Source organism: Tursiops truncatus, chromosome 8, assembly GCF_011762595.2.
Source record: "Tursiops truncatus isolate mTurTru1 chromosome 8, mTurTru1.mat.Y, whole genome shotgun sequence".
Classification (NCBI taxonomy): Eukaryota; Metazoa; Chordata; class Mammalia; order Artiodactyla; family Delphinidae; genus Tursiops; species Tursiops truncatus.
This window is the reverse complement of record NC_047041.1, coordinates 66,299,574-66,321,326: the sequence shown is the minus strand read 5'-3', so window position 1 is coordinate 66,321,326 and position 21,753 is coordinate 66,299,574. Positions and strand designations below refer to the sequence as shown.

General features: G+C 34.8%; 1 protein-coding gene across 9 annotated transcripts in view; it reads left to right on the top strand.

Moving 5' to 3' along the window:
* The window catches only part of BTBD10 (BTB domain containing 10), a 72,283-nt gene that overhangs the window by 33,397 nt on the left and 17,133 nt on the right, over window positions 1-21,753 (top strand). For 8 of the 9 annotated variants that reach the window (XM_019947975.3, XM_019947978.3, XM_019947974.3 and 5 more), the window contains 4 exons: window positions 14,563-14,759; window positions 16,792-17,077; window positions 19,794-19,896; window positions 21,380-21,500. In XM_019947975.3, the coding sequence (XP_019803534.1) occupies window positions 14,606-14,759; window positions 16,792-17,077; window positions 19,794-19,896; window positions 21,380-21,500 (664 nt within the window). In that variant the 5' untranslated portion in view covers window positions 14,563-14,605. The remainder of the gene's footprint in view (window positions 1-14,562; window positions 14,760-16,791; window positions 17,078-19,793; window positions 19,897-21,379; window positions 21,501-21,753) is intronic. The other variant, XM_019947980.3, reaches the window with a different exon arrangement.

Genomic DNA, 21,753 nt, shown 5'->3' with positions numbered 1-21,753 from the left:
AGATGAGGGGTTCTAGGCCTGGTTTTGAAAAAGACAGAAGATTTTAGAGCAAAAAATGAAGGATAGTTTATGACTGACTTGAAGGAAAAAAACAGGTTAAAGGTGATCCAGAATGGGTTTGCTAAAAATAGATTGTCAGAACAACTTTGATTTTTCTCTGATGCAGTTGGTAGCCTAGTAGCAATAGGTATTTGGACTTAAACTTAGGTTTTGGTAAAAAAAATTTTTTATATCCTTGGATGAAGGAAAAATGAGTTAGCCACTAGTTGATTGTTTTAATTAATCAACACAGTTTTCATTTTGAAGGATCCTCTCCAAAGGTTTTTGATCTTGGAAGGTGGCTTTGTTCTTTGCTTTTGTCTTATTGCTCAAATGGAGAAGGCAAATTATCAAATTTATAGGTGACAGTGAAGAAAGAAAGATCGTAAATAAAGCACTAAATGATCCATAGTGATCTTCAAGTCTGGATTGTTGGACTAAATTTAAATGAACTTTTGAGGCATATACATAAGGCCTGAAAAACACTAATATACACTAAGTTAGCATGGCCTTATATATAGCATCACATTTGGAAAAGACTTGAGGGTAGTTCTTGGCAGTAAACTTGATATGAAACAAAAGTACAGTATGGCTGCCATCATCCCATCTTCTCCCCTACCAGCCTCCCCCCCCCCCCCCCCCCCCCGCCACCGCCTTAGAAACCATCTTAACGAATGGAAAGGAAGGTTAGAGCCACTTCAGTACACCAAAGTGTTGTCTTTACTTCTTTGTATATTCAGAAGGAAGGATGTGAAGAAATTGGAAGTCTTGTCAGCTTAGGTAACTAAAAATTTAGAGGTCTTGGGGACATCTCTGGTAGATGTTAAGGAATCTCACAATAAGAGCTGTCTTCAAATATGTGAAGAATTATCATTTGGATAAGAAACGACTGAAGTTTGAGTCAGACTTGTTTAAGGTTAAAAGCATGAGCTGCAAAATTGTATTCCTTTGGTCACATCTCAGACCTGCCACTTTCTTAGCTACATGATTTTAGGCAGGTTTTTATCCTCTAAGCTTTCATTTTCTCAACTGTAAAATGGGTATAGTTTTGAGTATTTAATGAAAATATGTGTAAAGTGTTCAGTATTGTGCCTGGCATATACTAAATGCTGAAATGTTAGCATTGTTATTGTTGTTGTAGCAGATAGAATTAAGACAGTGGTTCTCAACCAGAGAGGTGATATTACCCCTCATTGAGCATTTAGCAATGGCTGAGGACATTTTTGGCTGTTACAACTAGAAGGAATACTAATAGCATCTAGTGGGTGGAGGCTACTGGGTGGTGGGGGCCAGGAATGTCAAAATGATGACTCTGTCCTCTTTACCTTGTTTTATTTTTCTGCATAGCACTTATCAGCATATGATATTTAATATATTTATTTATATATGTTCTATGTTTTTCTATACTAGGATGTATTAATTTTAAGGGCAGAGGCTTTCTCGGTTATATCCACCAGGGCTAGAATAATAAGTAGCATATAATAGGTGTTCAGTGACTATTTGGTAGAGTGACTGCATGATAAAGCTAAAAACATTGCTAGAGAAGAGGATAAGAATACTTTTAGTTATTATAGGGTATAGTTGTCATTGTGTGTTGCAAGCACCTAATACTTACTGATGAATTAAAACCACAGTAGTTTTTAGAAGTAAAAAAGTTAGCAATATAACATTTAGATATTATAACTCCTATTCAGAGACTCCTCAGTTTGGAGAGGTTCTTTCCTAGCAACATCTTCCTTTATTAAAGTTCAAAATTGAGAAACAAGGTAATGGACATTTAAAAAACGCAGAAGAAACCTCCAGCTCCTTTGCTGTCTGCATGAAAGTAATTTTTGTCAGTTAGGAAAACCTTTACCTTGATAGTAAAATGTTAAAAGTTTGGCCATTAAGGGTTCCTTTTCTGTCAGAATTTTTAGTATCTAGGTCTTCATTTGACTTCAAAGAAAAGATGCTCTAAGTAGTCATACAACAGTATATCAAACTCCCTTGCTGTTGCTACTGCTTCTGCCTTACTAGAGTTGCTGATATATCTGACAATGGGGTTTTAGGAAGAAGAGGAAGACTAATATTAAAACTATTCTTGAGCTATATTTCTTGTCTTTTTGTGGGGAAATCTGGGACTTAAGTATCATTTAAACTATTTCTATGGAAAATATGCATCAACATACTTACAGATGACCTTTGAGTAGCCCATTCCTCAGTTGAGAACTGCCCTTTCAGTGATTAGCCTTTGTTTCTTGGGAAACTGATCATAAATTAAGAACAAAAGCTTATAGAAAAGGCAAATTGACAAAAAAGGGGAAAGAAGGGAGAGAAATTTGCATTAAATATGTTGAAAATAGATTTAAAAGTTTAATTGCATTTCTTATATCATCACAGTTACTGACACTTAACATGAGGATCAGCAAACGTTTTCTATAAAAGGCTGGATAGTAAATATTTTTGGCCGTATGGACTACATAGTCTGTCACAACTCCTCAGTTTTGCCCTTATGGAGTGAAAGCAGCCATAAGCAATATGTAAATGAATGGGTGTGGTGTTCTAATAAAACTTTATTTACAAAATGAGGCAATGGGTTGAATTTGGCTTTGTTTGCCAACTCTTGACCTAACACATTAAAAATACTTGTAGGGCTTCCCTGGTGGCGCAGTGGTTGAGAGTCCGCCTGCTGATGCAGGGGACATGGGTTCGTGCCCCTGTCCGGGAAGATCCCACATGCCGCAGAGCGGCTGGGCCTGTGAGCCGTGGCCGCTGAGCCTGTGCGTCCGGAGCCTGTGCTCCGCAACGCTAGAGGCTGCAACAGTGAGAGGCCCGACGTACCGCAAAAAAAAAAAAAAAAAAAAAAAAAAAATTGTAAAAATCCCAATTAATGTAAATTAATTCTTAAAATATATTAATATAAAATCATTTAAAAGGTTTAGTTAAAAAATCTAAAACATAATATAGACTATAGTAATAGAAATGGCTTATTTTTCCCCAAAGTAATATTGCTTCTTTAATAAGGACAGACTAATTTAAAAAATGGATGCATCTAATCTGAAATTTACAAAGATGCTTACCTTGTCCTTAAGGAAAGATGCATTTGGGGGACTTCCCTGGTGGTCTGGTGGGTAAGACTCCGAGCTTGCAAGGCAGGGGGCCTGGATTCGATCCCTGGTCCAGGAACTAGATCCCGCATGCATGCAGCAACTAAGAAGCCTATGTGTCACAACTAAGACCTGGCGCAGACAAAATAAATAAATAATTTTAAAAAAAGAAAAGAAAAAAAAAGACACACTAAATAGCCCCCATCACCAGGCCGCTAGCCTTAAAAAAGAAAAAATGTGTTTTTAAAAGCTTGATTAAGTGTTTAAAACACCTTGTAAACTGTAATGCTTCATATCTATATCTCTGTAGCCACAAAGACACACACGGAAGTATTTGACAAGGAATAAACAATTGTCACAGGAAATGCTTAGATGTTATGTATATCCTAAAACTTAAGCTAAATTCAACAAACATTAATAAGACGTACCAGGTTATGATGTTAGTTGCTGGAAGTGTTTAAAGATAAATCCTTAAAGCAGGAAAGTAATATAAGGTTGTACCCTGTGTATACTACACAAGGGTGCCATATATAAGTGAGTACTACTCACTTTGTAGATATTTTAGTTTTATGTATTTGTTACAACAATTTTCTGTTAGCAGCAGTGCTTGTAAATATCATTTATTTCTGGAAATTTTTCATGTATTATTTCTTTGATAACTTACTCCCCTCTGTTTTCTCTGTTCTCTCTGGAACATACCAGTATACATTTGAATGGTGACCTCCTTCCTCTAATTTTCTCGTCCTTTCAGTCTCATTTTTCATTTCTTTTTCTTTTATTCCCAGTTTTTTCTTTCAACCCTTCTAGTAACCTTTTAAAATTTCTGCTCTTGTGTTTGAATTTCTAAGAATTCTTTTTCATTCTCTAATTAAAAAAAAAAAATTCCCGTCCTTGTTTTATGGATTTTTAAATAGCACTGAGTTTATTGATTACAGTTTTGCTTTTTCTTCCTGTCTCTACATTGTTTATTGCCTTTTTTGTTACGTTTATTAAACTTATTGTGAAATAGTTTTTGATTTATAAGAAATTAAAAGAAAATTGTACAGTGAGTTCCTGGGTACTCTTCACCCAGCTTCCCTCAATAATAACATCTCACGTAAGTGTATCAAACTAGGAAAATGACATTGATACAGTACTATAAGTGACTATAGATATCAGTTTTTATACGTGCTTTTTCTGGTATATATTCTGTGATAGTTTATCACATATAGATTTGCGTAACTACCACCACAATCAGGATATAAAACTTTTGCATCACCACGGAGAAACTCCTGCATGCTACCCCTTTAGAGTCATACCCATTCCCCATCCCTAACCTCTGACAACCCCTGATTTGTTCTCCATCACTGTAATTTTGCCATTTTGAGAATGATATATAGATGAAGTCAGATAGGATGTAAACTTTGGGGTTTGGGTTTTTCATTCAGCATAATGCCTTTGAGATCTATCGCATTGTTGAACATGTCAGTAGTTTGTTCTTATTTAATTTCTGAGTACTATTCCATTGTATGTATGTACAACAGTTTATCCATTCAGAGAGAGGCATGGTTTTTGTTATAAACTTTGCAATAATTGTTGGATTTAAAAAATTCTATATATATTACTTTAGTTTTATTACTCTCAACTCCCATAGGGGTCCGTAGTTTCACTGAACAAAATGATAGACACCCTAAAATTTCTCTTTAATTCTTAGGAACCTGTCTACCTTTGGAAGCTGTTCATGTATTTAGAATATTTAAACAAATTAGGTGGCAAAGTCACATGTGGAAATTCATGCAGAATTAATATTCTAAAGTTTGATATAAATAGATACTTGCTTCTGAGAGTCACTATTTTAGTAAGATTTTTAAACTTTTGGAGAGACTTTTTGCCTATTGATTTATCAATACTTTATGCTTCAAAGCATGATTCTTTTTGTAGAATTATTTTTTTTTTATACAGCAGGCTCTTATTAGTTATCCATTTAATACATATTAGTGTATATATGTCAATGCCAATCTCCCAATTCATCACACCACCACCACCACCACCACCCCGTGCCACTTTCCCCCCTTGGTGTCCGTACGTTTGTTCTCTACATCTGTGTCTCTATTTCTGCCCTGCAAACTGGTTTGTCTGTACCATTTTTCTAGATTCCACATATATGCATTAATATATGATATTTGTTTTTCTCTTTCTGACTTGCTTCACTCTGTATAACAGTCTCTAGATCCATCCACGTCTCTACAAATGACCCAGTTTCATTCCTGTTTATGGCTGAGTAATACTCCATTGAATATATGTACCACATCTTCTTTATCCACTCATCTGTCGATGGGCATTTAGGTTGCTTCCATGACCTGGCTATTGTAAATAGTGGTGCAGTGAACGTTGGGGTGCATGTGTCTTTTTGAATTACGGTTTTGTCTGGGTATATGCCCAGTGGTGGGATTGCTGGGTCATATGGTAATTCTATTTTTAGTTTTTTAAGGAACCTCCATACTGTTTTCCATAGTGGCTGTATCAGTTTACATTCCCACCAACAGTGCAAGAGGGTTCCCTTTTCTGCACATCCTCTCCAGCATTTGTTATTTGTAGATTTTCTGATGATGCCCATTCTAACTGGTGTGAGATGATACCTCATTGTAGTTTTGATTTGCATTTCTCTAATAATTGTGATGTTGAGCAGCTTTTCATGTGCTTCTTGGCCATCTGTATGTCTTCTTTGGAGAAATGTCTATTCAGGTCTTCTGCCCATTTTTTGATTGGGTTGTTTTTTTAATATTGAGCTGCATGAGCTGTTTATATATTTTGGAGATTAATCCTTTGTCTGTTGATTCGTTTGCGAATATTTCTCCCATTCTGAGGGTTGTCTTTTCATCTTGTTTGTAGTTTCCTTTGCTGTGCAGAAGCTTTGAAGTTTCATTAGGTCCCATTTGTTTATTTTTGTTTTTATTTCCATTACTCTAGGAGGTGGATCAAAAAAGATCTTGCTGTGATTTATGTCAAAGAGTGTTCTTCCTATGTTTTCCTCTAAGAGTTTTATAGTGTCCGGTCTTACGTTTAGGTCTTTAATCCATTTTGAGTTTATTTTTGTGTATGGTGTTAGGGAGTGTTCTAATTTCATTCTTTTACATGTAGCTGTCTAGTTTTCCCAGCACCACTTATTGAAGAGACTGTCGTTTCTCCATTGTGTATCCTTGCCTCCTTTGTCATAGATTAGTTGACCGTAGGTGCGTGGGTTTATCTCTGGGCTTTCTGTACTGTTCCACTGATCTATTTTTGTTTTTGTGCCAGTACCATACTGTCTTGATTACTGTAGCTTTGTGGTATAGTCTGAAGTCAGGGAGCCTGATTCTTCAAGCTCCATTTTTTCCTCTAAAGACTGCTTTGGCTATTCGGGGTCTTTTGTGTCTCCATACTAATTTTAAGATTTTTTGTTCTAGTTCTGTAAAAAATGCCATTGGTAATTTGATAGGGATTGCATTGAATCTGTAGATTGCTTTGGGTAGTATAGTCATTTTCACAGTATTGATTCTTCCAATGCAAGAACATGGTATATCTCTCCATCTGTTGGTATCATCTTTAATTTCTTTCATCAGGGTCTTTTAGTTTTCTGCATACAGGTCTTCTGTCTCCCTAGGTAGGTTTATTCCTAGGTATTTTATTCTTTTTGTTGCAGTGGTAAATGGGAGTGTTTCCTTAAATTCTCTTTCAGATTTTTCATCATTAGTGTATAGGAATGCAAGAGATTTCTGTGCATTAACTTTATATCCTGCAACTTTACCAAATTCATAGATTAGCTCCATTAGTTTTCTGGTGGAATCTTTAGGATTCTCTATGTATAGTATCATGTCATCTGCAAACAGTGACAGTTTTACTTCTTCTTTTCCAATTTGTATTCCTTTTATTTCTTTTTCTTCTCTGATTGCCGTGGCTAGGACTTCCAAAGCTGTATTGAATAATAGTGGTGAGAATGGTCATCCTTGTCTTGTTCCTGATCTTAGAGGAAATGCTTTCAGTTTTTTACCCTTTAGAATGATGTTTGCTGTGGGTTTGTCATATATGGCCTTTATTATGTTGAGGTAGGTTCCCTCGATGCCCACTTTCTAGAGTTTTTATCATAAATGGGTGTTGAATTTTGTCAGAAGCTTTTTCTGCATCTATTGAGATGATCATATTGTTTTTATTTTTCAATTTGTTAATATGGTGTATCACATTGATTGATTTGCATATATTGAAGAATCCTTGCATCCCTGGGATAAATCCCACTTGATCATGGTGTATGATCCTTTTAATGTGTTGTTGCATTCTGTTTGCTAGTATTTTGTTGAGGATTTTTGCATCTATATTCATCAGTGATATTGGTCTGTAATTTTCTTTTTTTGTAGTATCTTTGTCTGGTTTTGGTGTCAGGGTGATGGTGGCTTCATAGAATGAGTTTGGGAGTATTCCTTCCTCTGCAATTTTTTGGAAGAGTTTGAGAAGGATGGGTGGTAGCTCTTCTCTAAATGTTTGATAGAATTCACCTGTGAAGCCCTCTGGTCCTGGACTTTCGTTTGTTGGAAGATTTTTAATCACAGTTTCATTACTTGTGATTGGTCTGTTCATATTTTCCGTTTCTTCCTGGTTTTGTCTTGGAAGGTTATACCTTTCTAAGAATTTGTCTATTTCTTCCAGGTTGTCCATTTTATTGGCATAGAGTTGCTTGTAGTAGTCTCTTAGGATGCTTTGTATTTCTGTGGTATCTGTTGTAACTTCTCCTTTTTCATTTCCAATTTTATTGATTTGAGTCGTCTCTCTTTTTCTTGATGAGTCTGGCTAATGGTTTATCAATTTTGTTTATCTTCTCAAAGAGCCAACTTTTAATTTTATTGATCTTTGCTATTGTTTTCTTTGTTTTTATTTCTTCTCTGATCTTCATGAGTTCTTTCCTTCTGCTATCTTTGGGTTTTATTCGTTTCTCTTTCTCTAGTTCCTTTAGGTATAAGGTTAGATTGTTTATTTGAGATTTTTCTTGTTTCTTGAGGTAGGCTTGTATTGCTATAAAATTCTCTCTTAGAACTGGTTTTGCTGCATCCCATAGGTTTTGGGTCGTCGTGTTTTCATTGTCATTTGTCTCTAGGTCGTTTTTGATTTCCTCTTTGATTTCAGTGATTTCTTGGTTATTTAGTAATGTACTGTTCAGCCTCCATGTGTTTGTGTTTTTCACGTTTCTTTTTCCCTGTAATTGATTTCTAATCTCATAGTGTTGTGTATCGATTTTGGAATATTCAACCAGTCTTGCATTTTTGGTACAAAATCCTTTAGACCTTGGTGTATTGATATTTTTATATATTGCTGTATGGAAACTACTAAAATTTTGTTTAAAATATTTGCATCTATGTTCTGAGGGATGTAGGTTCTGGTAATGTCTTTCTCTGGTTTTGGTATCTGGGTAATGCTGGCCTCATAGAATGTTAGGAAATATTATCTTTTCTTCAATTTTCTAGAAGAGTTTGTGTAGGATTGGTGTTATTTCTATCTTAAATGCTTGGTAGAATTATCAGTGAAGCCATCTTGGCCTGGAGTTAGAGGGTAAGTTCTTAACTATAAATTCAAATTCTTTCATAGACATTCAGCTGTTCACTGTATTTGTTTCTTCTGGAGTGAGCTTTGGTAGCTTGGAATTTGTCCAGTTCTTCTGAATTGATGAATTTATTTGCATAAAGTTGTTTATAATATTTTATCTCTCTTTTAATACATGCAGACTTTGTAGTGAGGTCTACTCTCATGTCTGATATTGGTAATTTGTATCTCCTCAATTTTTTCCCCAGTTTGCCTGGAGATTTTATCAATTTTAATGATGTTTTCAAAGAACTAGCTTTTGTTTTCATTGATTTTTCCCTATTCTTTTTCTGTTTTCTATTATTTTGACTTCCACTCTGATCTTTATTAATATTTTATAGTTTCTTTAGGTTTAATTTGCTCTTTGTCTAGTTTCTTAAGGCAGAAACTGAGGTGATTTTTTTCTTTGACCTTCTTTTCTATCATAGGCATTTAAAGCTATAATTCTTAACTACTGCTGTAATATCATGCCATTCCACAAATTTTGATACACTGGACTTGTTTCACTTCAGAATTTTCTCTTTTCCTTTCTGATTTCTTTTTTGCTTTCTGGGTTATTTTAAAAGATTTTATCTAATTTCCAATATTTGGGAATTTTCCAGGTATCTTTCTGTTATTGAATTTTAATTTAATTTCATTGTAACCAGAGAACATACTTTGTATGACTGAATTCTTTTAAATGTATTGAGACTTGTTTTATTGCACAGAATATGGTCTGTCTTGATAAATGTTCTGTGTGCATACCAAAAGAATGGATTTTCTGCTCTTGTTGGGTGAAATGTTCCATAAATGTCAATTAGGTTAAGCTAGTTGATAGTGTTGTTCAAATGTTATTCATCTTTACTGATTTTCTGTCTGCTTGTTCTGTATTTATATTTGTTTGTATCTGCGGCATGTGGGATCTTTCTGGACCAGGGCACGAACCCATGTCCCCTGCATCGGCAGGTGGACTCTCAACCACTGCGCCACCAGGGAAGCCCTGTACCTTTATATTTAAAGTTTGATTCTTGTAGGCAGCATATAGTTGGGTCTGGTTTTTATATCCAGTGGGATAATCTCTACCTTTTATGCCTTAGACCATGTATATTTAATGTGATTATAGATATGGTTAAGGTTAGGTCTATCATCTTGCTATTTATTTTCTGTTTGTCCCATTTGTTCTTGTTTCCCTATCCTCTTCCCCTTTCTTTTGGCCCTCTTTTAGATTAATTGTATCTTTTTTATGATTTCATTTTATCCTCTATGTTGGCTTATTAACTATAATTCTTTGTTTCTGTACTTTAGTGGTTGCTTTAGAGCTTATAATATACATCTTTAGTTTATCACAGTTTACCTTCAAGTGATATTAAATCATTTCATGTGTCATATAAGAGCCTTATAATAATGTACTTCCCTTTCTCTCTTTCCAAACTTTGTGCTATTTCCAGTATTCTTAATTCCTTTATGTAGATTTGTATTTTCAACTGGTGTTATTGTTTTCTTCCCCCAAAGGGTGTCTTTTAATTTTTTTTACAGTGCAGGTTTGCTCATGATGAATTCATTCATCTTTTTTGTGTGTGTCTGAGAATGCATTTCCCTTTTATTTATTTACTTTTAATAAATTTATTTATTTTATTTATTTATTTTTGGCTGCGTTGGGTCTTGGTTGCTGTGCGCAGGCTTTCTCTCGTTGCGGCGCATGGGCTTCTCATTGTGGTGGCTTCTCTTGTTGTGGAGCATGGGTTCTAGGTGGGCGGGCTTCAGTAGTTGTGGTGCGTGGGCTTCAGTAGTTGTGGCTCGCGGGCTGTAGAGCGCAGGCTCAGTAGTTGTGGCGAACGGGCTTAGTTGCTTCGCGGCATGTGGGATCTTCCCGGACCAGGGCTTGAACCTGTGTCTGCTGCATTGGCAGGCAGATTCTTAACCACTACGCCCCCAGGGAAGTCCCTCCCTTTTGTTTTTGAAAGATGTTTTCACTGGATGTAACAAGTGTAGGTTGGCAGGGGTTATCATTTTGGTTTGGGATTTTATTTTTTATTAAAATGTGTTTGGGATTTGTTGTGCGTGTTGCACCTATGGGTTTGTAGTTTTAATTACATTTCAAGACATTTCTTCAGATATTTTTCTCTTCCTCACCTTTCTTCCTTTATGGACTCCATTTATACCTATATTAGGGCACTTAAAGTTGACCCATAGCTCACTCATGCTCAATTTATTTTTCTATAAAGAATATTATATTCATTTTGGATATTTCCTACTGCTGTGTCTTCAAATTCATGAATCTTTTCTTCTGTAATGTGTAATTTTCCATTAATTCCATTGAGTATATTTTTTATCTCAGATATCATTTTTGTCTCTCGAAGTCAGATTTGCATCTTTTTAGTATTCTATATCTGTATATAACTTTTTGGAGGAATATGGTTATAATGGCTGTTTTAATGTCTTTATTTCTAATTCTAAGATATGTGTCAGTTCTGGGTTGGTTTTAGTTGAGTTTTTTCCTCATGGGTTATGTTTTGCTCCCTCTTTGCATACCTCGTAATTTTTAACTGGATGCCATACATTGTGAATTTACCTTTTTTGGTTGCTGGATATTTTTGTATTCCTATAAATTTTCTTGAGCTTTGTTTTAGGATTCAGTTTACTTACTTGGAAACAATTTGATTCTTTCAAGTGTTGCTGTTAACATTTGTTAGGTATGACTAGAACAGTGCTCAGTTTAGGTCTAATTATTTCCCATTTCAGAGCCAAGACCCTTTAGATTCTCCCTTCAGTGCCCTTTTATGAGGTTTTCCATCCTGACTGGGGGAAACAGGCCCTATTCCTGGCTCTATATGAGTCCTGGGCACTGTTTCCTCTAATTCTTTGAGTTGGTTGTTTCCCCAGCCTCGTCAAGTTTCCTCACGTGTACGTTGATTGGTACTAGGCTCTGCAGATCTCTGAGGTTTTTCTGTCTGTGCTGCTGTCCCCTCTCTGGTACTCTTTCCTTAGAACTCTAGCCACCTATTGTCCCCGGCCTCTCAGCTCCATATCCTTAACTCAGAGTCCATCAGCTTCTGCCTGGGTTTTGCCTCCCTGTGTTTTATTCTGGAAACTCTTCTTAAGGTAGTAATTTTGGGCAGTTGCTGGCCTTATCTTATTTATTTTCTATCTTTCAGGGATCACTCTCTTTCTTTTCCAAATGTATTGTGTCTTGTCATTGTTTCATATATTTCGTTTTTGGGTTGTTTCAGACAGGAAGGTAAACTCAGTCCTTGTTTCCCTGTCTTGGCTAGAAGCAAGATGTTGGGGCTGGTGCATTCTTCATCTCCTTACCTGTTCTCAATTCACGTATCCCAAACTCTCTTAGATGCAACATGAAGCAGAGTTATCCCCTGTGAACTTGCTTGCCCTCATTTTTGTTTGCACATATTATTTTTGCCCTTAGAGTGCTTTCCTGCTCTAAAATTATTTAACTAAATAGAGTAGGACATAATTAGTCTTCCATGACATCTGATTTTGAAGGTCTGATTCAGAGTACATTCCATTTGAGAATGAAAAGAAAGGACAGGAGTGTATTATGACACCTTTTGCATTGATTTAACATCTAAACAGTTTAGAAATGAAGCCAATATTTCAGCAGAATGCTTAGCAGCATTTAGTCTTTCAGCTAGAGAGATGTCTAGTTGAAATCCTTATTTAATTAATCAGTCTGCTTGGCCCTTACCGAACATTTATCCTGCATTTGCCTTAGTTGTAGTTGTGTTTGTACCTTGTCTGTTAAATTATCAATTAGATTCATATTTAGAAAATGTGTTTATTATTAGCACATTTAAAACTTAGCATCTAGAATAATTTAAGGAGTTATTTTTTCCAATATATAATCCTTATTCTATTATTGTGGATTCCTTTCTTTTTCCTACTTTAGAACACGAGCCAGAAATTCCATTGTTCCTACTCTGAAGGTTTTTAACCTGAAAGTAGGATCTTTTGATTTGTTCTATTTGAAGAAAAAAATTATGTTCCAAGGATGTGATCCTACTCTGATCTTTTTCACTAGAAGGAAGGTGGGAGTAGAGGGTTTTGTTTGTTTGTTTGTTTGTTTCTGTCTGTAGGTTTGTGAGAGACAAATGACTGATACAAGCTGGTAGGTTGCCTTTATTTCCATAGAAGTCACTCTTCGGGTAGTGACAAAGTCAGCCTTTTGTCTTTTTAGTCTGTTATAGTGAGATGACAGCGATTTTCATAATGAAAGAAACCACTAAAATAACAAAATGAAGTGTTATAGCTAATAATCAGCAGAGGAGATGATCCTGGAACATTATCGGATTTAAAACTGAATCATCAAGATTAAATTTTTAACTGGTGTGGTTTTGGTGAAGGAGAGCAGGGTAACATTGTGGAGGGGGTACTGGAATGAATTGAAAGGATTAGGTTACAGGTTAATAGGGTATCCACTAAATTCTTTGTGACTCTGAGCAAGTCTTGTGATTTTGAACTTTATTATCTTCACCTGTTATAACTAAATAAACTAACATTTAATGGGTGATTCTATTGTACCAGGCACATTGCTGGTCAGCTTACTTATTATACTTCATTTAATCCTCATATTGAACTTAGAAAGTAAAAAGAATCTACAGCTTACAGATGAGGAAATGAAGGTTCCAAAATGTTAAGTAACATTCAACATGTTGAGCAATTAAGTCTTAATGGACAATTGATTCTAAGTCTTTATTACTCTAAAGCCATGAAGTTCTTTCTATTCCTGTTTCTTCTGTTTCTAAAAAGCACTTTAATATTTTTTTTTTTTTAGCACTTTAATATTTTTAAACTATGAAGCATGTGTTTTGTTTGCTAAGGTGGTAAATTTCCACCTGCCTTAGGTCAGGCTCTCTCATTTTTGTTCCTATCAGTTTTCCTACTTGCAGTGTATTCTGATTATTAAAATCTTATTTGTTAGTGCCTGATTCACCAGTGATTTACAGTGATGTCTTCTTCATGTGAGAACTTAAAGCATTTATTATCTGTCACTCATTTATTAGTTATATATTTGAGATACATTTAGTCATTTTATATTTGAAATTTGGGATAGCTCTTGAATTGTTTACATTTCTGCATGTCCATATATATAACTGCTACACTTAAATCATAAGCTCCCTGAGGGAGCTGCTTCTTTCTTGGCAGGTAGCACAGCATTGTGCACATAGCATATATAACTTAATAAATAATTGTGTGAATGAATGCTGTCAACTAGAATATTTTAATCATCATTCCCAGTTATTCAGTTCTCATGGGCAAATTTATGTAGGATGTTTTCAAAATATTAAATTCTGTAACTTTACATAGTCAGTGCCGTTAGCTTTTTAGAAAAATGCTTTTTAAAATTTTTGAAAAGGGTTCAATCAAAATCAAAATAGCATGTAGACTTATTTTGTCAGGGATACCAGTTACTTTGCCCATACCTCAGAGTCCCAGAAGCTGGTGCTCTTTCCCTACCTTTCCCCCTGACAATCAAGGAAATCAAAAGAACACTTGAGTAATATTTAAGAGGTCTGGGTGGTCTCTGCCGCCGCCGCCGCTGCTGCTGCTGCTGCTGCTATTACTACTACCACTACCTCCTCTATTACTAACTAAAAAGTCAGTTAACCATTCTGGGCTTTGGCTTTCTCATCCTTAAAAAAAGACTGAGTTGGAGTATGTGATCTTTAAAGACATAGTGTTCCAGAATTTTTAAAACCTGCAAGTTTAAAGTAAATTAGGTTTCAGAATTGTAAAGTAACATTTGATTCTTGCATTTCAAAATATTAGTAGCTTTATGTTAATTGGGGTTTTTTGGGAAAGCATTTGTGATTTCATGTTCTACTTTTATGGTTAATTTTCTTTTCTAATTTATCAGTGCTCCCTCACGTGTTGCTAAAGGAGTTGTTGAGCACACCAAAATGAGTCTACATGGTGCTAGTGGGGGACATGAGAGATCAAGAGATAGACGAAGGTCAAGTGACCGATCTCGAGATTCATCTCACGAAAGAACAGAATCTCAGCTCACTCCTTGTATTAGAAATGTTACTTCTCCAACACGACAGCACCATGTTGGTATGTAAAATCAACTAAGCTTCCCAGTGGTTTTTAAAAGCATGCATTTACCTTTTTTTTTTTGGCCACGCCTCGAGGCTTGCGGCATCTTAGTTTCCCGATTGATCCTGGCATTGAAAGTGTCAAGTCCTAATCACTGCACTACCAGGGAATTCCCAATGCATTTACCTTTTTAATGCAGTAATAACAATGATTTGTGCCTAATACTTCAGATTAAAGTTAACTTCTTTCTTCTGTTCATTGCTTCTGTTTTAGCTTAGCTTGGTTCTTGCTGTGAAAAAACAGCTTATTAATGAAACTTAAAAGTGAATTTCTTTTAATAGTCTGGGACAGTCTTATAAAAGAAATAATTTGAACAGCCTTTAAAACTGTAATATGTAGATTTAAAATTTTTTTTACGTGATTTTTATCTTGTGAGATATTGAGCAGTGGTTTATTTTAAAATAGTTTGTAGTGAATTATTGATAAGAATCCTTGTTAATCATATTAAAAAAGGAAGTGAAAGAGTAAGCATCGTAAGGTAATTTATCTTGATTTTTGACAATATTTTAGATTTAATAAAAAAAATAGAAGAGGAAAAGGAAGGTGTGAAGTGGTTTTTTTTTTTCTCTTTTCTTGACAACTAGCTCAGGTCTTTTTCTTCCTTCCTACTTATTACTGTAAATGAATGCTATTACCCCAGGTAAATACATTGTGTGACTGTAAAACAGTAGTCTGAAGTGGAGGTACATAAACAATGTGAGCTTGCTGATTTTTATTTTCCACTCAGAAGTGGCAAATTAAATAATTTGACTTACTATTTGAGGTAGTTTCTGAAAACCTTGTATAAACCAAAATCATTTATATTAGGGTCTGATTATGTGGAGATGTTTTCAGTATCTAAGTAGGTCTTAAAAGTCAAACTAATACTGATAAGCTAAAAACCAACAAAAGTATAAATAAGAGTTGACAGTTTGTTATATGCAAAGTTTAGTATCTGGAAGGAGAATAGGAGATAAATTATTTTATTACTTTAGCAAATTTTACTTTTGGGATGCTACCAGCCTTGTGGAAATAGGCAATAAAAGGGAGGTGTCAGGGTATCTCTGGAGATACAGCAAACCTAATTATATAACCAGTAAAGCTGTACAGAGTGTTCTGAGTAGCTTGAGTCATGGAGGAATTTGGCAAAAGCTGATGAAACTGATGAGATGGAGGTATATTTTTAGGTCACCTTTAAAGTTTAGTAATCTAGCCTCTAAAGGAAACTTATCACAAAATCTTAGTTTTAATGTCCCCTTTGTAGACTATTGGAACCGCTAAAGAAAATTTTCTGACTTTCAACAATGTTTCCTATTAAAATTATAGCTAATAATATGATCCTATAAAATTTTAGTAGTGCTTTATTCAAAAATGAGAATGAGAACAAAGCAGTATATCATAAGCTATTAAAACCACTTAATTTGCTAAGACATTAAGAGTCATTTAAAAACATAAATATACTTAATGTCTGCAGTGAAATTTTTTTCTTCCTTTGGGACCTTCCTTTTGTGAGACAAATAGCTGGTTTGGGGATTTCCTTATTAACATAGTAAGAGTCCAAAGTTTGTACTTTGTGTTTTCAGAATAGTGTTAATACTTTCAGTGTTTAGGAGAGTTAAAATTGTTATTAATCTTTTACTAACTTTTAATGCTTATTTATGTGACTTCTGAGAATATTCCTCTCCTTGGGTTTCTATATATTTTTAAGTAGAGCAATAATATAAAATTTACCTTACTTTTGATCTTAGTCTGGGTCAACATTAGTCAGCTATACATCTTTTTAAAAAAGTCTACAAAATTAATTTTTTTAGAAAACAATTTGATGTTTTAGCTTTCATTCCTAGAAAATAAATGAACATATATGATCTGGGAAAATTTATTTGAAATCAAAAAAGCAGAAATGCAGGGATATAAAACAGCTTTTCTAAATCACAGTTTTTAAAAGATATATATAAATCTCAAATTTTTAAAAACAAAATTTGCATAACTTTGTTTAACATCTATATTTCAGAACGTGAGAAAGATCACAGCTCCTCTCGTCCAAGCAGTCCTCGTCCTCAAAAAGCATCTCCAAGTGGTTCCAGTAGCAGTGCTGGGAACAGCAGCAGAAACAGTAGTCAGTCAAGTTCAGATGGTAGCTGTAAGACATCTGGGGAAATGGTGTTTGTGTATGAAAATGCAAAAGAAGGAGCTCGGAATGTAAGAACGTCAGAACGAGTGACACTAATAGTGGATAACACTAGATTTGTTGTAGACCCATCCATTTTTACTGCACAGCCAAATACAATGTTGGGCAGGTTTGTATTGCTGTTCTTTGTATTATTAATTATAAATCACTTTAACATTGCTTTGGGTTTTTTCCATTTAAAGTTTTACAGTAATTCTCTGGTGGAATACAGTGTTCCTGCTGAGCTTTCGAGGTTAAATAATTTGCTGAAGTTAATCCGGCTAGAAAGTGGTAGAGCCAGATCTTGAACTTGTTTTTATTTCAAATAATCTTTGCTATACCAGTAGAAATAGCAAATATATTAGTTAAATGAAGACAGGACACTAAAAGATCTCTATAGGTTGAAAGCATAGATTGTATTTAACAAGGTGAATTTAACAGTGATAATGCTTCCTTCACTTAGGGCTCCCAAATTCAACCTCCAAATACAGCAGGTATCAGCATTTCATTAGCTGAAAAGTTAGCATGAGTTATCAATTTGATGTAGATACTTAAAAAAGAAATAATATTAACAAGTAGTTAGTAGAATGAAGGAGAGATAATTGTCTCTTAATCTGTACTAGTCTGGAGTAATAGATTAATATAAAGTTTTTAGTTATGGGAACCACAATCTAGAACTGATATAGACAATATGGACTCGTTATGGGAACTTCTGTCTAAGAATATAGACTTGATTTTTCAAAGTGTTCAAAACTAGGATCAGGGCTTCCTGGTGGCGCAGTGGTTGAGGGTCCGCCTGCCGATGCAGGGGACATGGGTTTGTGCCCTGGTCCGGGAAGATCCCACATGCTGCGGGGCGGCTGGGCCCCGTGAGCCATGGCCGCTGAGCCTGCGCATCTGGAGCCTGTGCTCCGCAACGGGAGAGGCCACAACAGTGAGAGGCCTGCGTACCGCAAAAACAAAAACAAAAACAAAAAAACTAGGATCAGACACCTTTTAATTGTAAAATTAGTGCCTTTTTTCCATTCATTCTAATATAAAACGAAGGAGACACGTAAATGAAATGGAAGTTTACATGAGGTAAGAAAAAAAAAAACCATGTGTTTTTTGCTAGGTTGCATATGTAACTATTTGGCATACGTGTGTGTGTGTGTGTGTGTGTGTGTGTGTGTGTGTGTGTGTGTGTGTGATTTGTAAGTATCTCTGAATACCGAATAAATGCCAGCATGTGACACTGTTTACATTTTGAGTAGACAAATATTTCCTTTTAACATTGGCACTAGACTTTACATCTGTACGAAAAAAAATACTTGAACTCCATAGGCTTTTATGTATTATTAGAAGCATAGGGAAGATTGTTGATCGGAGCTCCTAAGAGTATGACTCAACACTGATAATACTTTATATTTTTACCTAAACTAAAGGAACACAGTTAAAAGGTAGAAGTAGATATTTGAAATTTTTCTTCAACTGATAGGCTACATTTTTCTTAAAACAAATGCAAAAGATTTTTTGTGTGTTTGTGATCCATATTGATCTGAAAAGTATAGCTTTCCCCTTTTGTAAAAATTTCAAGTATTTGAGAAAATTGCATGACATTTGATTCCTGAAAGACTCTCTTCTTCTTTTTTTCCCAAATCAGTGAAGGCTTCTTTTCATGTCAGTTGACGAAAGCATATCTTTGGGGATGAAAATTAATATTCATGGGAACTGTCAAAAACAGTTGGCATTCTTTTGGAAACTTTGAAATAAAAAAGCTTTGTTGTTTATAGGTTTCTGTGTTATAACAAAAGAGGGAACTATTTAAATTGGGAAATTGTTGAATAGAAAACTTAGATCAGCCATATTTACTTTAGGAATGGTGGCATCATTGAATTCAGAGGTTCAAATTCCTTTAATCACAATTTTAAAATTTTCTTGGGAGTTATGCATTCAGCTTTTCATTTTGAAGGACCTGTTTTGCAAATTGCCTCTTTTCTAAATAGTTATTGTTAAAGGGCCAACAATATGACTTGAAAAAATATAAATTCATTTGTATTTTCTTTTTGTAAAAATTAAGAGCTTGTTACTTATTTATTTAGAATTTTCATTCTCTTCTTAACTTGGTCATTTCTCCCTACCCCAGCATTTGATTGCTTGTTTTTCAGTTCTGGAATGCAAGTATAAGAATCTTGTGCAAAATTTGTTACATTTATAGTTAAGATTGTGAAAAGTAACCTAATCTGCATACCCTTATTTTACTTTTTTCTAGTTTAGATTACTATATGTGCTTCTTTATAGAATAACTTTGCCTTGAAGACAGTAGTTTTAAGGAAAAGGCACAGATAGCATAGTTTTCCCTCCCTCCCCTCCCCTCCCCTCCTTTCCCCCTCCTCTCCCCCTCCCCTCCCCTCCCCTCCCCCTGCCCTCCCCTCCCCTCTCCTCCCCTCCTCCCCTCCTCCCCTCCTCCCCCTCCCCTCCTCCCCCTCTCTCCCTCCATCCCTCCCTTCCTTCCTTCCTTTCTTTTTCTGGTTAAAATTAGTATAAGAATTTCTCCTAGATTGATGGTTTTTTTTCATCCCCTGAGGTGAAGGGACTGGAAAGTTTTTTAGCTTCTGAATTTTATTAATTTATTTTGTTTTCTTATAGGGAATCTTTACTACTGTTTCCTCACACAAAAACATATTTTAATATTCCTTCATTTATTACATTTGCCTGAATAAACTTCTGATAAACATTCTTGAACTAATTTAATGACATAATTTAATGCTTAAATTATAATTCCTTTTTACTTTTGTACATGAAAACAATTTTCCCTTTTGAAGGAATATCTTAGTGATATATTTCTCAATTATTTGCTACCATAGGATGTTTGGATCTGGCAGAGAACATAACTTTACACGTCCCAATGAGAAGGGAGAGTATGAGGTGGCAGAGGGGATTGGCTCTACTGTGTTTCGAGCTATTCTGGTGAGTGCTCTTTCTTATGTGTATTGATTGAATCAGTTGACCCCTTCTTGTTAGGTACTTGGATTGGAAGCAGAGTTCTATTTGGATATCTCTATGGAAGTATCCAGGGCATTTTTAAAAAAAATACAATTTATCTTTTTTTGCTGTGTAAATATAATATGATATAAATAAATTAATTTTATAACCTTCATAAAGATAAGATAGGGGATAATTCATCTCTTAAGTCTGCACAGGCAATTCTTTCAAGAGTTTAGTGGTAACATTTCTATAGTCACATTACTCCACCCTCCTTAATTCTATTAAATACAGTAAGTTGATAATTTTTTACTACCAGAGAATAAATGTGGCTACTGGAATTCTAATATTTTATTGCATATAACTAACAATGGACACTTACGAACATTTAAAAGTCATCTCTAAAATGTATTTCTTACTATCTTTGTTTTAAAACTTAAAAAAAAATTTAACTTTTTATTTTGAGAAATATTTGAATTAATACTACAAGTCCCTATTGTAATTTTAAATCAGTGATAAAGGTTTGATTTACAGTGTGCCACAGTCTGAAAATATGGTTTCCTTAAATAGTTCTGTGGGAAGAGGAGAGGGAGGATCCTGAGGTACAAGACAGGAAAAGTAGTTGATAATGATCAGTACTAACAAGTACTTTGAAAAGTACCAGAAGATGTCTTGCTTCCATTCATGTAGCAACTTCAAAAATAATGTTGCTGTGGCTCTGAACCTCAAGAAGCTTGAGGCAGATCTTAATTTTGGGGGAAGTGCCTTTTCAGCTTCCCATACTTCCATTTGACCCCCAATGGAGTTGATAAGTTTACTCCATGACTCAGCTATGCAGTAACTTATCTGTAGTTCTCGGCCAGCCCCTAACAGCATTTTAAGTAGATTTTGGAAATAATTACTATTATTGTTCGTAATAATGTGGGCAACACCAAAGAACAGTATTTGGAAGAAGAATATCTAATTATGTGTTCTGTTTGCATGTATTTGAATACTTGGATATGATTTTGAAGTTCTTTACTAAAAACCTTAAATTTTGCTCAATTCTCTAGGTAATATTTAAGGTAACTTAAAATATATCATTTAACTTCCTTAAAAAATTTTTTAAAAATGCATGGTAGTTATGTAGACAAATAATTTGTAAGGGGGAGAATACATATACATTAGCATGATATAGTAGAGAGAAGAGATGCATAATTAATGAGGAGACCTGGGTGCTAATCTTACCTCTGCTGTTAAATAATTTTATAATAACTGGGTGAGTCAGTGAACCCATTTGGACATAAATTTTTCTTGTTGGTAAAATGAAAAAGTGGTTAGGTGAACGGAGGTCCCACCTAACTTTAAAGTTCCACAATTCCTCAGAGTACCACGATTTTTGAAAATTCTACCAGCCCAAGCTTAATAATAAGTTTTGCCTACCTCGTGCACTAGATGTTTTATGCATTCTTTACTTTTTTTTTTTTAGGATTACTATAAAACAGGAATAATCCGTTGTCCTGATGGCATATCTATTCCTGAACTGAGAGAAGCTTGTGACTATCTTTGTATCTCTTTTGAATATAGTACTATTAAATGTAGAGATCTCAGTAAGTATGATGTTTTGTGTGTGAGTGTTTGTAGAGTTAAAATATATTGGAATGAAATGCCTGAAATAATGCTGTTTACCTAGACTTCAAGTATTTGTTTAATTGAATTCTAGAACACTAATACCATGAAGATTATTTGTGAAAGTCCACAGAAATCTTTGTAAGCTCTTGGTGTAATTTTCCAAAACTTTCTTTCAACTTTAATAATTTTTTTGTTTATAGACTCTCCCAGATTTCCTCTTCAACTGTCTCC